The sequence below is a fragment of the Neofelis nebulosa genome, chromosome 17 (assembly GCF_028018385.1).
Source record: "Neofelis nebulosa isolate mNeoNeb1 chromosome 17, mNeoNeb1.pri, whole genome shotgun sequence".
NCBI classification, from domain to species: domain Eukaryota; kingdom Metazoa; phylum Chordata; class Mammalia; order Carnivora; family Felidae; genus Neofelis; species Neofelis nebulosa.
The window spans coordinates 7,224,629-7,238,815 of NC_080798.1; the positions used below are offsets into that span (position 1 = coordinate 7,224,629).

General features: G+C 52.1%; 1 protein-coding gene across 1 annotated transcript in view; it reads right to left on the reverse strand.

Moving 5' to 3' along the window:
• Positions 1-5,178: 5,178 nt before the first annotated feature.
• The window catches only part of ZNF175 (zinc finger protein 175), a 34,537-nt gene continuing 25,528 nt past the window's right edge, over positions 5,179-14,187 (reverse strand). Inside the window, exons 4-5 of the mRNA XM_058708359.1 lie at positions 13,978-14,073; positions 5,179-7,806 (exon numbers count right to left, since the gene is read on the reverse strand). Of these exons, the coding sequence (XP_058564342.1) occupies positions 6,122-7,806; positions 13,978-14,073 (1,781 nt within the window). The 3' untranslated portion in view covers positions 5,179-6,121. The remainder of the gene's footprint in view (positions 7,807-13,977; positions 14,074-14,187) is intronic.

The following is a 14,187-nucleotide window of genomic DNA, read 5'->3' on the forward strand; positions in this document are numbered from 1 at the left end:
AAAATTTTAAGGATTTTCTGTCCCTGATGACATTCGTGTCTTGCCCCACATTTGAGATCCAATGAGATAATGTTTTGCTTCATCTAAAAGCGTGCTTGTGGACTGACTGACAAGGACACCAGCCTGTGTGTGACCATTCAATGCCCCTTGACCCTCCCCCTGCCCACCTCTGGACCTTTCCACCTCCTCCTCGTCCTCCAGGGCTCCATTTAAGTGTTACCGCCCAGAGTTAGTCTCTGTTTCGTTACTCTTGATCCGTTTCCTCCTCCACCCCCCTTTTTTTAAGAGTTTATTTTGAAGTGGGGTGCAGAGAGAGAGAGAGAGCAAGCAGGAGAGAGAATCCACAGCCAGATCCCGCCCTGTGGACACCAGTAAGGAGGACCTGCCCAGCTGCCCCCTCATCCCACCCTACATCAGTAAGCTTGTTGGGGCGTCCCACACTCCCCAGCCCTGCCTCTGGCCGGCAGGACTCCCTGGGGAGCAGGGCAGGACCTGGAAGCAGAAGTTACAGGGCTGGTGGCCCCAGAGGTGATGGAGAGTTTTTGCTGATCATGTGTTGCTGCATCAGAACCACCCACCCCAGAACTTAGTGTCTTTTTTTTTGTAATTAAAAACAAAATTTAAATTTATTTTTAAAAAACTGTATTGATTTATTTTTGAGAGAGGGAGAGTGGGGGAGGGGCAGAGAGAGAGGGGGACAGAGGATCCGAAGCAGGCTCTGCGCCGACAGCGCATAACCCAGCGTGGGGTTCGAACTCGCGAACCATGAGATCATGACCTGAGCCGAAGTTGGATGCACAACTGGCTGAGCCACCCAGGCACCCCAGAACTTAGGGTCTTTAAACAGCCATCAGCTCGCAACTTGTATCTGGGTCGGGAGTTTCGGGAAGGGTCCAGCTGTAAGAAGGGCATTTTGGCTAGGAGATACTGGTGTGGCGTCTTTGGCAAAAATACCGGCTGCTAGGGAGAGGGGGAGGAGCCACAGTGGGGGGCTGGGTGGGTCACCCCTCGAACCCCCTCAGTGAAAGGGAACCGAGGAGGGCAGTCTAAGTGTAGGGAGAGTGGGTGGTCTGAGAACCATCCCAGGGGAGGCATCCTTAAAACAACAGAAAGTTGGGGTGCCTGGGTGACTCAGTCGATTAAGCGTCTGACTTCGGCTTGGGTCATGATCTCACAATTCGCGAGTTCAAGCCCCGCATCGAGCTCGCTGCTGTCGGTGCAGAGCCCCCTTCAGATCCTCTGTCCCCCTCTCTGTGCCCCTCCCCCATTTGCACTTGCTCTATCATAAATAAACCTTAAAAAAAAAAAAAGTTACTCTCCCACAGTTCTGGAGGCCAGAAGTCCAAGGTCAAGATGTCAGCAGGGTGTTCCTTCTGGATGCTCAGAGAGAAACCGTCCTATGTCCCTCCCCTAGCTTCTGATGGCTGTTGGCTTTCCTTGGCTTGTATGCTCATCACTTTAATTTCTGCCTCCACGGCCGTCTTCTCTCCGGGTCTTCACATGGCCTTCTTATGAGGACACTAGTCGTTGCATTTAGGGTCCACCCCAATCCGATACTTCCGCATTTTAATGTCTATATCTGTGTAGACCCGGTTTCCAAATAAGGTCACATTCCAAAGCTCTGGTGGACGTGGTTTTGGGGGGACGTGATTGAACCCAGCTAGGTTGTGGGGGTTGTGGGACAGGGCCCTGACCATCCCTGCCTCTCTCAGATGGCCCCTTGAAGGGGACGATCCCAGAGAACCTGATGGTGGAGGCGACGATGGAGGTGGTGGGAAAGAACCTGCTGGTGGAGCTGGGAGGCCAGTACTGGCCACTTGGTTGCTGGACGTGGCCGCACACAGTTGCGGTGCCCTACTACGGGCAAGTCCGGCACGAGCAGCACCTGCCCTTCCACCCGCACCCCTTCCCACAGAGTGCCATACACGTGGTGAATCAGGTGCAGTCGGAAAGGGGAGGGTCGGAGGCGAGAAGATGGGTCTGAACACGGCTGTGGAGTCAACACTGAAGTCTTCAGTCTCTGGGCTGACAGCGTGTGGGCCAGAGAGTGCCTGTGGGGCTGGATTTATGAGCCAAGAAGAACTTGAACTGGGGGAAGTCAGAGCCTGAGCTATAGACTGGCCGAGTGCGGGATCAGCTTAAATGACTCTCTGAAAGGCTCAGTCCTGCCGAGTCTGAGTCTCCCTGAGACCGGGGCTGGCCAGGTTGGGCAGTGAAGCCAAGCGGTCACTTAAAGCACTGGGTTTGGAGTCCCTTAGATGTTTGTTTGAATCCCAGCCTTGCCCATTACTACTTGTGTGGTCAGAGTGTGGGACCAGTCATCTGTCCGTCCGTCCATCTGTCCGTCCATCCGTCTGTCCACCATCCATCTTCCACCCATCACATTGTCAGTATAATCGTGTATGAACTTGGGGAACTTCTCTGCACCACGAGACAAGGATGATAATAACACCTCCATCACTGGGCTGCAGGAGGGATTCGTTGAGTTAATGCCATTCTAAAGCTGCGAGGCCAAGGCCTGGCCCGTGGTAGGTGCTCAGTAACGGTAGTGCTAATGATCACGGTGATTCCGTTGGTGATGACTGAGCTGCTGCTGCTGTCGGCGGTGAGGATGGCAATGGTAACAGTGACGGAGGGAGGGGACTGCGTCGATGGTGTTGGAGATGGCGAAGAGGGTGCTGACAGTGCTAATTAGCGCTGATGAACAGGACGGTGGCGGTAATGATTAAGGTGGTCATGGTGGGGGCGCCCGGTGGCTCGGTTGGCTAAGCGTCTGAATCTTGATTTCGGCTCAGGTCACGATGTCACGGTTTGTGGGACTGAGCCCCGAGTCAGGTTCTATGCGGACAGCGTGGGGCCTGCTGGGGATTTTCTCTCTGCCCCTGTCCCACTTGTGCGTTCTCTCTCTCTCTCTCTCAAAATAAACAAACTTAAATGGAGGTGGTCCCTGCTCACCCTAATCTCTGCCTCCCTCAGATGATCTCTTGCAGGGGATCATGCTTGAGAACCCTGAACATGGCCAAGGAGGCAGAGCTGGGAGGCTAAAGATAGGGACCCTGCCCAGGATGGGGGTGGGAATCCAAGGGAAGTTTTCCATGGGAGGGAACCTTTGAACTGTGCCCTTGTGGACGGGTCTGGGTTTGCCAGCTCTGGTGGGGATAGAGTCCAGGCAAGGGAATGGAACTTGGAAAGGGGAGAAGAGGGGCCTGGCAGGTGGGGGCACGCTCCTGCCTGCTGGTGAGGAAGCATTGAGCATCTCCGTCCCTCCCAGGTACACAATACCGCCTTCAGCGCTGGGCAGGCTGCACAGTGCGGGCTTCTGGGAGGCCGCACAGAGGAATAAGACTGCCTGCTTCCACCATGTGAACCTCCTCCCAGAGGATGACAGCGACCTCTACATCTGTGACATCTTCCCCACCCTTGTGTCTGTTGGTATAGACAAGTCCAGCTATGAGTGGATGGAGGGAGGGGGCCGCCTGTGGGGGACGGTTGGCCAGACCCTGCGCTTCCCTGGACGCCGCCCTGCCCTTCTGTAAGGTCCAGGCCCTGATCCCTGGGGCCGACTCTGGGACGATGGGGCGGGGAAAATCCTGGTAGACAGGGAAGAACCTTCCTTTTGGATGCAGGTGTCACAGGGGTCCAGTGGTAGACAGAGGGGGTCATGACAAAAGCCAGAGAAGAGGAATGTATGAAAGGAGGGGCTGGCCAGGGGGCAGGAAAGGGTGTTCTTAGGGATCTGGGGAGAAAGGGCCATCAAGTGGTCATCAGGTGGGCCTGTCAGAGGATTTAGAGGAGGGCATATCCCAGGGGTCGAGGACCCGTCTGAAGAGGCAGAGGAAGGGCGACCGCAAGATCAGGGAAGGGGACACCCGAAGGGTCAGGGGAGAGGTTATCACCGGGGTGAGTGGAGAAGGGGGAACGCAGAAATAAAGCTTAGGGATAGAAGGCCAGGGCCAGGGCCCTGTTGCCTGAAACTCCTGGCTTCCAGCTCTCTCTGCCTCTCCAGGCTCCCCTACTGTGGCTTCCTTGGAGGCATGTTTGCCCCGTGCCCCATTCGCTACCTGAGGATAAACGGCTTCCCCAACTCCCACCGGGGCTGGGATCATGAGGCTGAGGACACGGCTGCCCGGGAGGAGGGTGCTGCTTGAGGAGCCCACAGGGAGCCACAGGTCCCTCCACGCTGTGGGGGGGCGCAGGCCACCTGGCCTCCCTGCCCTCCCCCCTGTAAGGCTGCAAAGACGCTCCTCTTACCATCCTGCCTGTTCTCCGGCCACCACCTGTTTGCCGGAGGGCCGGGACCCCTGCCAGGAGCAGAGCCGCCAGAGGTAAACTGGGGCTGGAGGCAGAATGTTCTGTCTTGGGCGGTCCTTAGGTCCTGGGCTCGTGTGGCTGCCCTTCCCCCCATCCTGGCTTTTTGGCCCCGGTCAGCTGCAGACGGCATGAACTCCTGGGGCTCCAAGCTGCTCTCCAAGGAGCTACAGCCCGTCCACACCAGCCTCCCCGCGGACATCAACTTCACAGCCCTAGGAGCCCCAGTGCCAAGCCGAGGGTTTGCTGGAGGCTGGAACAGAATCCCCGGGACCAGAGCTCCCACCTGGTTTCTTACTAAAGGACAGCTGATTTTACTCACTTCTCGCCACCAGCCTTAATCCCCCGCCTTTCACTTCCACGCATCTGTTGGTTCCAAGTGCTTAACACGGACCTACCCGTTTACTTCTCACAAAAGGACGGTTGGCATCGTCCTTCTGAAACCCGGGGGTTAAACACTTGCCCGACTGATGTAGGATCAGATACAGGTGCCTGGTTCCTGGGCCTGTGTCCGACAACACTATGCTATTCTTTCTTGTAGCAAAAAAGAAAGTGGGGAAGAGAGTAAAACCTGTGAGGCTGGTTGAATATGTTAGAGCCCGTGTTCACCCTACAGCATACGGTGCAGCCACCGAACGGACGTGTCGCAGCTCGAGAAGAACGAGGCACACACGCCTGTGACAGGATCCGATACAGAACCAAGGACAGAGCTCCGACACAGGTGTAGGATTATGAGCGTAGGGGTGAGTGTGTGCGGACACCGGGTGCTGGCAATCTCCTGTAAGGGCCGGGGGGTAACTTTGCGGGCCACGTGGGCTCCACCACGGCTTACTCACGCCCGCCACACACAAACAGATGAACGTGGCCGTGTCCGGTAAAATTTTTATTCAAAAAACCCGGGTGGGTAACCCGCTTTGGCCGATGGCCAGTTTGCTGACCCGGGGGAAGTGACCGGGAGGCTGCATAAAAATGGGAAAAAGGCCACACCGAAAGGTTGACGCTGGTTATTTACGGAGATGCTCGCCAGAAGTGGTGGGGGTGGAAAGAAGTGGGGAGGGGAGAGCTGGGCTAGTCGTGTAAGAGAAGAGGTGCCCCGTGAAGACCAGTATACATCACAAAATCACATTTATGCATTTATCCAAAAATCTGGCAAAATTTTATCTTGTACTACTTTTTTTTTTTTTAACATTTATTTTTGAGACAGAGACCGAGCATGAACGGGGGAGGGGCAGAGAGAGAGGGAGACACGGAATCCGAAGCAGGCTGCAGGCTCCGAGCTGTCAGCACAGAGCCCGACGCGGGGCTCGAACTCACGGACCGCGAGATCGTGACCTGAGCTGAAGTCGGACGTTTAACCGACTGAGCCACCCAGGCGCCCCTCTTGTACTACTTTCTACAGAGACACTTTTCTCAAGGTTAGTCCGGGTTTCTTCCCAAAAGAGTTTTATAATCCTTAACGAGGTGAGTACGACTATGGACACTTCCCCTCATTCTTAAATGTTCTTGTCTGAGTGATTTCCTCCATATAAAACAAGGTGTACCTTTGCAACAATGCAGTGCATTCCGGGGGTTCTTCTGAATCGTGGATTCTGTAACACACAATTGAATCAGACTCTCGGGAGATTTTTTTTTCCTTCGAGAAATTTAGACTTTGTTTCACTTTATGTTACTGCTGATGCATACTAGGAACGGATGTCTGGGTAATGCCTTTCATGCGGTAACTGCTCTCACAAGGTCTGTCTCTGCTATGAGTTGTCTGGTGTTTATTAAAATCGGATCTGTTGTTGAAGGCCTTCCCACACTGAGAACACGCCTAGGGCGTCTCTCCTGTGTGAATTCGCCGGTGCACTTGGAGCTGTGGGTTCTTACTGAAGGATTTCCCACAGTCCCCGCATTCGTGAGGCCTCTGTCCGACGTGAGCTCTCCGATGTGCCATCAGCTCTGATTTCTGGCCAAAGGCGGTCCCGCACGTGTGGCAGGCAAAGGTCTTCCCTCTCGTGTGAGTCATCTGATGTTTGTGGAAATTGGACCTGCCGTTGAAAGCCTTCCCACACTCGGCGCACACGTAGGGTTTCTCGCCCGTGTGGACCCGCTGGTGCTCTCTGAACTGTGACTTGGAGGTGAAGGCTCTGCCGCAGTCGCTGCACTTGTAGGGCTTCTCTCCGGTGTGGGTGCGCTGGTGCATGTTGAGGATGGACTTCTGGGTGAAGGCCTTGCCGCAGTCACGGCACACGTGCTGTCTCTCTCCCGTGTGGATCTTCCGGTGCATGTTGAGGTGTGACTTCTGCGTGAAGGCTTTTGCACAGTCACGGCACTCGTACGGCTTCTCCCCGGTGTGGATGCGGCGATGTATGTCGAGCTGCGACTTGCAAATGAAGGCTCTCCCGCAGTCGCTGCACTTGTAGGGCTTCTCTCCGGTGTGGCTTCTCTGATGCACGGTCAGGTGGGCCTTCTGCACGAAGGCCTGGCCGCACGCGAGGCACGCGTAGGCCTTCTCCCCCGAGTGGATCCTCCGGTGCAGGCTGAGCGCGGACTTCTGGGTGAAGGCCTTCCCACACTCGCCGCACGCATACTGCCGCTCGCCGGCGTGGATTTTCTGATGGATGGCCAGGGTGGACTTCTGGGAGAAGCCTTTCCCACACTCGCCGCACTCGTAGAGCTTCCCTCGAGTGTGGGTTCTCTGGTGTCTGAAGAGAGATAACGCCTGGAAAAAGGCTTTTCCGCATTCCTGGCATTTGTGGGGCTTCTGTCTAGCGTGGCTTTTCTGGTGTGTCGTCAGTTCCGACCTCTGAGCGAAGACTTTCCCGCACTCCTTACATATGTACGGAATGTGTCCTGCGTGAGCGGGCAGATACGCGCCGAGGTCTGGCTGCAGAGCAAGGCTCGTCGTGCATTTCCTGCTCTCCTGGAGGTTTTCCACGCTGTGGAATCTCTGTTGCTCGAGGGGTGGCTTCTGGCCGAAGCCCCTGCCACATTCGGCACATTTATCGGGTTTCTCCCAGGTATGAACTCGGTGTTCTGCGTGTGGTGGCTTACGGCTGCCGACTTTCTTATGTGGATTCCCTTCACACAGGTTCTCTCCTGGACGAACATTCTTGCAGCCAGGACCGGAAGGGCTATGGGGGAGTAGCCGGCCAGAGCCGACAGTCCCATCGAGGTGTTCTGTGCCATAGCTTTGCTTTTGAGGATTTCCTTCTAGGTTGGGCTTCAAACTTTTCGCAAATGAGCGACGTTTAGAAACAAGATGGGGCCTCACAGGAGCGATTTTTCCCGGGTCTTTACACCCGCGGTCTCTCTCTGTATCCGGGGCTTCCCTGCTGAGGAGAGCCCCATGCCGCGAAGGTTTCCCTTGCTTCTGCGGACCCCTCGTTGTGGGGTTCACATCTCCCAAGATGAAGCACCGTGACCCACCTCCCGGGGCCGCAAGTTCCTTACCGTCGCGAAACGAAGCTTTTTCAAAAATTTTCTGTCGGGAGGTTTTGAGTCCAAACTCCCCTTCTAGAAGGAGAAAAAGATGAAGAGGTAGGCACAAGTTAACAGAGGAAGGAGGACACGTCAGAGGAGCGGATGGAGACCGAACACAGAAATTGCAAGTCGCAGGATAATGACGGGGGCGAGGCTGGTGATGACGAGGAAACAGCCACAGACTTTACTGCGTGTCAGCCTGTCTGCGGACGGCACGACCGCGTGCCAGACCGTGCGACATCGTGCCACAGAAACTCCTTCAACCCTCACACCCCTCCATGCGTAACGGCACTTACTACCCCTGTCTCACGGAGGAGGAGGTGCAGGGTAAGGAACTGACCACAGTCACCTCGCTGAGCTCTGGCGGGAGTCAGATTCCAGCAAGGGCAGCCTGGCTCCACTTCCGCAGGCAGACGGTCCAGAGACCCACAGATACGCACACCTATGGACGACTCTAGGAAACACAGACGTGGGCAGCACGGGGCAACGGCCGGGGCGGGCCGGAGGGGCTCGGCGGCCAGCTCATTAGCTTTCGGATCTAAGTCGTGACTCATCCCGTCTCCCCCCCCCGCTTGTCAGAAGCAAGGTGGATTTGGTGAGTCCACCCGCCCTGCATGTCGTCTGGAAAACGGAGACGGCACCAGCCCTGACATGGCCAAGCAGCAAGAGGGTACCGCTGCCCAAAGGCAACTCTCCAGGAAGCTGAAATCTGTTTGCTTGAACCTAGAAATGAACTTACAACCCAGGAAAGGAACACTGGAAGAGTGGACAAGCTGTCCCCCGAAATCTGTGTCACTGTCTTTCATAGAAGTTAGCCGTGACCAGGTACATGCCTGCCAAGCTACGTAACAGTTCTCAACGTCCTTTGTGATGAGATGTGACAGGCAGATGGTTTTGGCTGATGGAATACGCATACGACGTGATGCACCAATTCCGGCCCCGGGGGGAAAGACCACAGCTTCTCAATACCCCGCACCCCCCTTCTGCCTCACAGAACCTGCCTTGGGATGCAGTGCACATTCAGTCGTGCACATTGACAGAAAAACTGAGAGCTTGGGGCGCCTGGGTGGCTCAGTCGGTTGAGCGGTCGACTTCAGCTCAGGTCATGATCTCGCGGTCAGTGAGTTCAAGCCCCGTGTCGGGCTCTGTGCTGACAGCTCAGAGCCTGGAGCCTGTTTCAGATTCTGTGTCTCCCTCTCTCTGACCCTCCCCCGTTCATGCTCTGTCTCTCTGTGTCTCAAAAATATATAAACGTTAAAAAAAAAAAAATTAAAAAAAAAAAAAAAAGAAAGAAAGAAAAACTGAGAGCTTTCCCCCGAGATCAGGGACACGACAGGGATGTCCACTCTCACTGCTGCTGTTTAACATAGCGTTGGAAGTCTGAGCCTCAGCAATCAGACAACAAGACGAAATGTTAGGCATCCAACTTGGCAAAGAAGTCAAACTTGCACTCTTCACGGGTGACAGGACACTCTACGTGGAAAACCCAAAAGACTCCACCAGTCACGCAGATGGACAGTGTCATAAAGCACAGTGCAACAGCTAGGGAAAGCCTTAGACACCCGGAGAATACAAGAAGTGAGGCTTCCTGCTCATCTGCCTTTTGAACTTTTTACAGGAGAGAAACGTATTCTAGAAATTACTATACTGAACCTTGGTCTCTTTGTAGAACTTTCAGCCTTACGCTAACCTAATGTACCGTTTTTTATCCACCAAGAACAGGAATCATCGCTCATCCAGTTGACTAGTACAGAACACAAGACGCAAGAGATGCTGAACAGAAAAGGAAGGAGCGCCTGGGTGGCTCAGTCACTTCCATGTCCAACTTCGGCTCAGGTCATGATCTCATGGTTTGTGAGTTCGAGCCCCGCGTCGGGCTCTGTGCTGACAGCTCAGAACCTGGAGCTTGTTTCAGATTCTGTGTCTCCCTCTCTCTCTGCCCCTTCCCTACTCGTGCTCTCTCTCTCTCTCAAAAATAAACATCAAAAAATTTTTAAAAAAAGAAATACAAAAAGAGTGACGGCATTTTATTATTCCTTCATCTGCCCTGAGATTTAAATACCGACTGTGAAGAGAACATCGTATCTTATTTCTTCTGTCAGTCCCCTGGAGAAACTGTATCTCAGACCTTTGTCCTGTCCCCAAACCTCACTCATCATTCACTTTTTTAAAAAATGAGAATGCTTTTTGTCTTTAGCGTTAACTGTTAAAAAAAACTGTGGTTAAAAAAAATGCATAGTGTAAAATTTACCCCTTCAGCCTTTCTAAGTGCAACAGTGTCAGGCATGTTCACACTGTTGTGTAACCCATCTCTCCACAACTTTAAAATTTTTTTTTTTTTAATGTTTATTTATTTTTGAGAGAGAGACAGAGACACAGCATGAGAGGTGGAGGGGCAGAGAGAGAAGGAGTCACAGAATCCAAAGCAGGCTCCAGGCTCTGAGCTGTCAGCACGGAGCATGATGCGGGGCTCCAACTATGAACTATGGACCGAGAGATCAAGACCTGAGCTGAAGTCGGATGCTTAACTGACTGAGCCACCCAGGCGCCCCTCCACAGCTTTTGTTTTGCGACAGACGCGATGCCACTGAAATGGCAGTTCCCCCTCCCCCCTCTGGAAACCACCATCCTGCCTTCTGTCTCTGTGAACAGGACTCTCTCTAGACACCTCCTAACCTCCTATTGTGACTGGAATCAGATAGTATTTCTCTGTTTGTCACTTATAATATCCTCAAGAATCATCCATATCATATTATAGGTCAGATTTACCTTTCTGTTTAAGGCTGAATCACATCGCATGGTGTGTACACACATTTTCTTAATCCGTTCACCCATCAGTGGACAACTGGGTTGCACCCACTTCTCAGCTACTGTGAACACGGGTGTGCAAATCTCTCTTCAAGATCCTTTCAATTCTCCCAGATATATATACAGAAGTGGAATTAATTGCTGGCTGCATCATATGGTCATTCTATGCTTTTTTTTAATGTGTATTTATTTTTGAGACAGACTGCGAGTAGGGGTGGGGCAGAGATAGAAGGGGACACAGGATCTGAAGCAGGCTCCAGGTGCTGAGCTGTCAGCACAGAGCCTGACACGGGGCTCGAACCCATGAACCATGAGCTCATGAGCTGAGCTGAAGTCGGACGCTTAACCCACTGAGCCACCCAGGCGCCCCCAGGCTTAGTTTTCTGAGGAATCACCGTATCGTCTTCCATAGTGGCTGCATCATTTTACATTCTCAACAACAGTGTGAGGGTCACATCCTTGCCAACACTTACTATTTTGATTTTTTAACAGTAGCCAGTCTAGCGGGTGAGTTGGTTACCACTGTGGTTTTGCTTTGCCTCACCCTGATACTGAGCATCTTTTCATATACTTGTTGGCCACTCATATGTCACCTCTGGAGGAACGTCTACTCGAGTCCCTGACTTTTTATATCAGGCTATTTGGTTTTTTCTTCCATTTTGCGTTCTTATATAGCAATTTTACCTAAACACTGGCTTTCACGTCTTCTGAAGACATTCTACTTTGAGTTCCCAGAGAGTGATTTGAACATTTTGAACGGTTCATTCAGATCATAAAACTCTTGGAGAACCCAATGAAATGTACATCACTACTGAAGATGCTCAATGTAAAATATCAGCACTATGCGGAAAAGCTTGTCCATAATTCTCCAAGAGAGCTTACCGTTAATAATGCCGTTCCGGGGCGCCTGGGTGGCTCAGTCGGTTAAGCACCCAACTTCAGCTCAAGTGACAGAATCAAAGTTTGTGAGTTAGAGCTCTGGATCAGGCTCTCTGCACAGAGCCCACTTTGGGTCCTCTGTCCCCCCACTCTGCCCCTCTCCTGGTCACTCTCTCTCAAAAATAAATAAACATTTAAAAAACAAATAGGAACACTTGGGTGGATCAGTCGGTTAAGCGTCCGACTTTGGCTCAAGTCATGATCTCATGATCTCATGGTTTGTGGGTTTGAGCCCCACGTCGGGCTCTGTGCCGACAGCTCGGAACCTGAAGCCTGCTTCAGATCCTGTGTCTCCCTCTCTCTCTAACCCTCCACCAGTTGGACTCTCTGTCTTTCTCCCTCAAATATTAAAACAAAACAAAACAAAAAAAACCCCACAAAGCTGTTTCCAAAAAAAGTCTAATTTATTCCCAAATCCAAGCATACTCTCACCTCTTCTACCCCAATTTAGCTTTAGAGCTCACAGCTGCCATGCAGAGCAGTTACAAGTACCGTGTCCTTCACGTTACCCCCAGTGCCACTCCTCTGGGCTCATGCCATCGCCTTGGACCTTCATAAGCAGTCACTCCCTACACCCTTCATCCTGATATGTATTTTTTGAGTTGGCCTCCATTAAACAGACAACATTAATGCCAAAAGGCTGATGGTTTTAACATCTCATGTTGTTACCCACTCTGTCTAATGATGATCTTGGTGTCTTTGTTTTTGAGACACAGGAGAGAGAGAGAGAGAGAACAAACAGGGAAGGGGCAAAGGAGAGGGAGTCGAAGTCAGACGTTTCACCGACTGAGCCACACAGGTGCCCCAATTTGAATTTACCTCAGCAGGTATTTTGTTTCCTTCCAAAATAGAAAAAAGTATTATGTTTCGCCCATCTTCAGAAATTCAGTAATTTTTAGATCCTGAATGGTTTCCTCATGCTCGATACTGACATAACGAAGATTAAGTAGGGAAAGTAGAGATCAATCAGACCACGCAGACAGGATCATCCTACAGACAGTATATACTGTCTATACTGATGTATATCCATCTCTGTAGTAGACACGGAAGGAAACAGGAACACTGGGTACAGCACAAGCAATGAAACTCTCTGGATACATCTGAATGTAGAAATACGTGAAGCACCTGGGTGGCTGGCTCAGTCAGTTGAGTGTCTGACTTTATTATTTTTTTTAATGCTTTCATTTATTTTTGAGAGAGAGAGACAGAGTGTGAGCGGGGGAGGAGCAGAGAGAGGGAGACACCGAATCGGAAGCAGGTTCCAGGCTCTGAGCTGACAGTGCGGAGCCTGCGTGGGATTCTTTCTCTGCTCTTCCCCACTCGCTGGCTCTAATAAACTTTAATGTTTTTTATTTGTTTTTGAGAGAGAGAAAGACAGAGCATGAGCAGGGGAAGGGCAGAGAGAGAGGGAGACACAGAATCCGAAGTAGGCTCCAGGCTCTGAGCTGTCAGCACAGAGCCCGATGTGGGGCTCGAACTCATGAGCATGAGATCATGACCTGAGCCGAAGTCAGACGCTTAACTGCCTGAGCCACCCACGTGCCCTGCTCTAATAAACTTAAAAAAAAAAAAAAAAAAAAAAAAAAGAATCTGACAAAATGTAGAAGGCTGAGAAAAATGTTTGATTTGGTAAGGATTCCAATTTCTCATCTCCAGCAAATAAGAGAAGTGAGCCATCCCGCAGGAATTGTCCACCACACCGCTGAATAAGGTAAGAGAAGGGTTTAGGCACAGGAACTGGAGGGGTTGATCTAGAGATCACCAGAAAAAAAACCCTGAGGCTTGGTGTGGTGAAGAGAAGCGCCCTTCAAGGGAATTACCATGAAGGGATGACCAGAGGGTAAGCCTGGGGCTCTGAGGGGGAGGAGCCACAACTAGGGGAAAAGAAGGAAGAATATCCACCATAGAAAAGACAAACCAGTGAATTCAGGGGGCAAATAAAAAAGAAAAAGGGCCTTACGAAAACTCCATGGACACAAAAGGACCGAACAAGATGTAGAAGCAATGTACAGACGGAAAGCCCGATCATGATGGATATGAGGAGATACTCTAACTCGGTATTAGCTAAAAACGTTAAAACAAGAAACAGCCCAAAGGCCTATCACATGGGCCAGGAGAAACCTGATCAAGGCCACGCTGGCAAGCGAGGCGTACAAGGGTGGGTCCTTGAGCCTTCTCACGCCAGAGCACGGATTCTGCAGCCCATCAGAGGAGTCTATGGTTTACTTAGTCACGCTAAGTACGCTTGTGTCCAGGGATCAGGGAAGCCCGCTCCTGTGTAGTCACCTGAGAAATTCTTACGCCTGCCCCCACGGCCATCACAGCGTTAGTTGTAGAAACCGGGAGAGCACGGGACGTGCGGTCCACCCACCGGGGGATGGGTAGCATGGCAGGTTGAATAATGCCCCACCCCCCCCAGATGTCCACGCGTCTGCCAGGTAACAGTCAGTCACTCACCTGGACGCCACTGATGTGGGAGCTGAGCCTCCCTTATCCATGGCTCCTCTTCCTTTTCCATCCTGAAAATCATCTCTGGCCTGGGAATGGGGTACCCTGTTCATGAGAAAGAATATCGGATTTGGATGTGGTCTTGGGCTTTACAGGCCATTCAGTGAAGCTCTGCATCGGCTCCTCGGAAAAGTCAACATCTTTTACTTAGGAACTAAG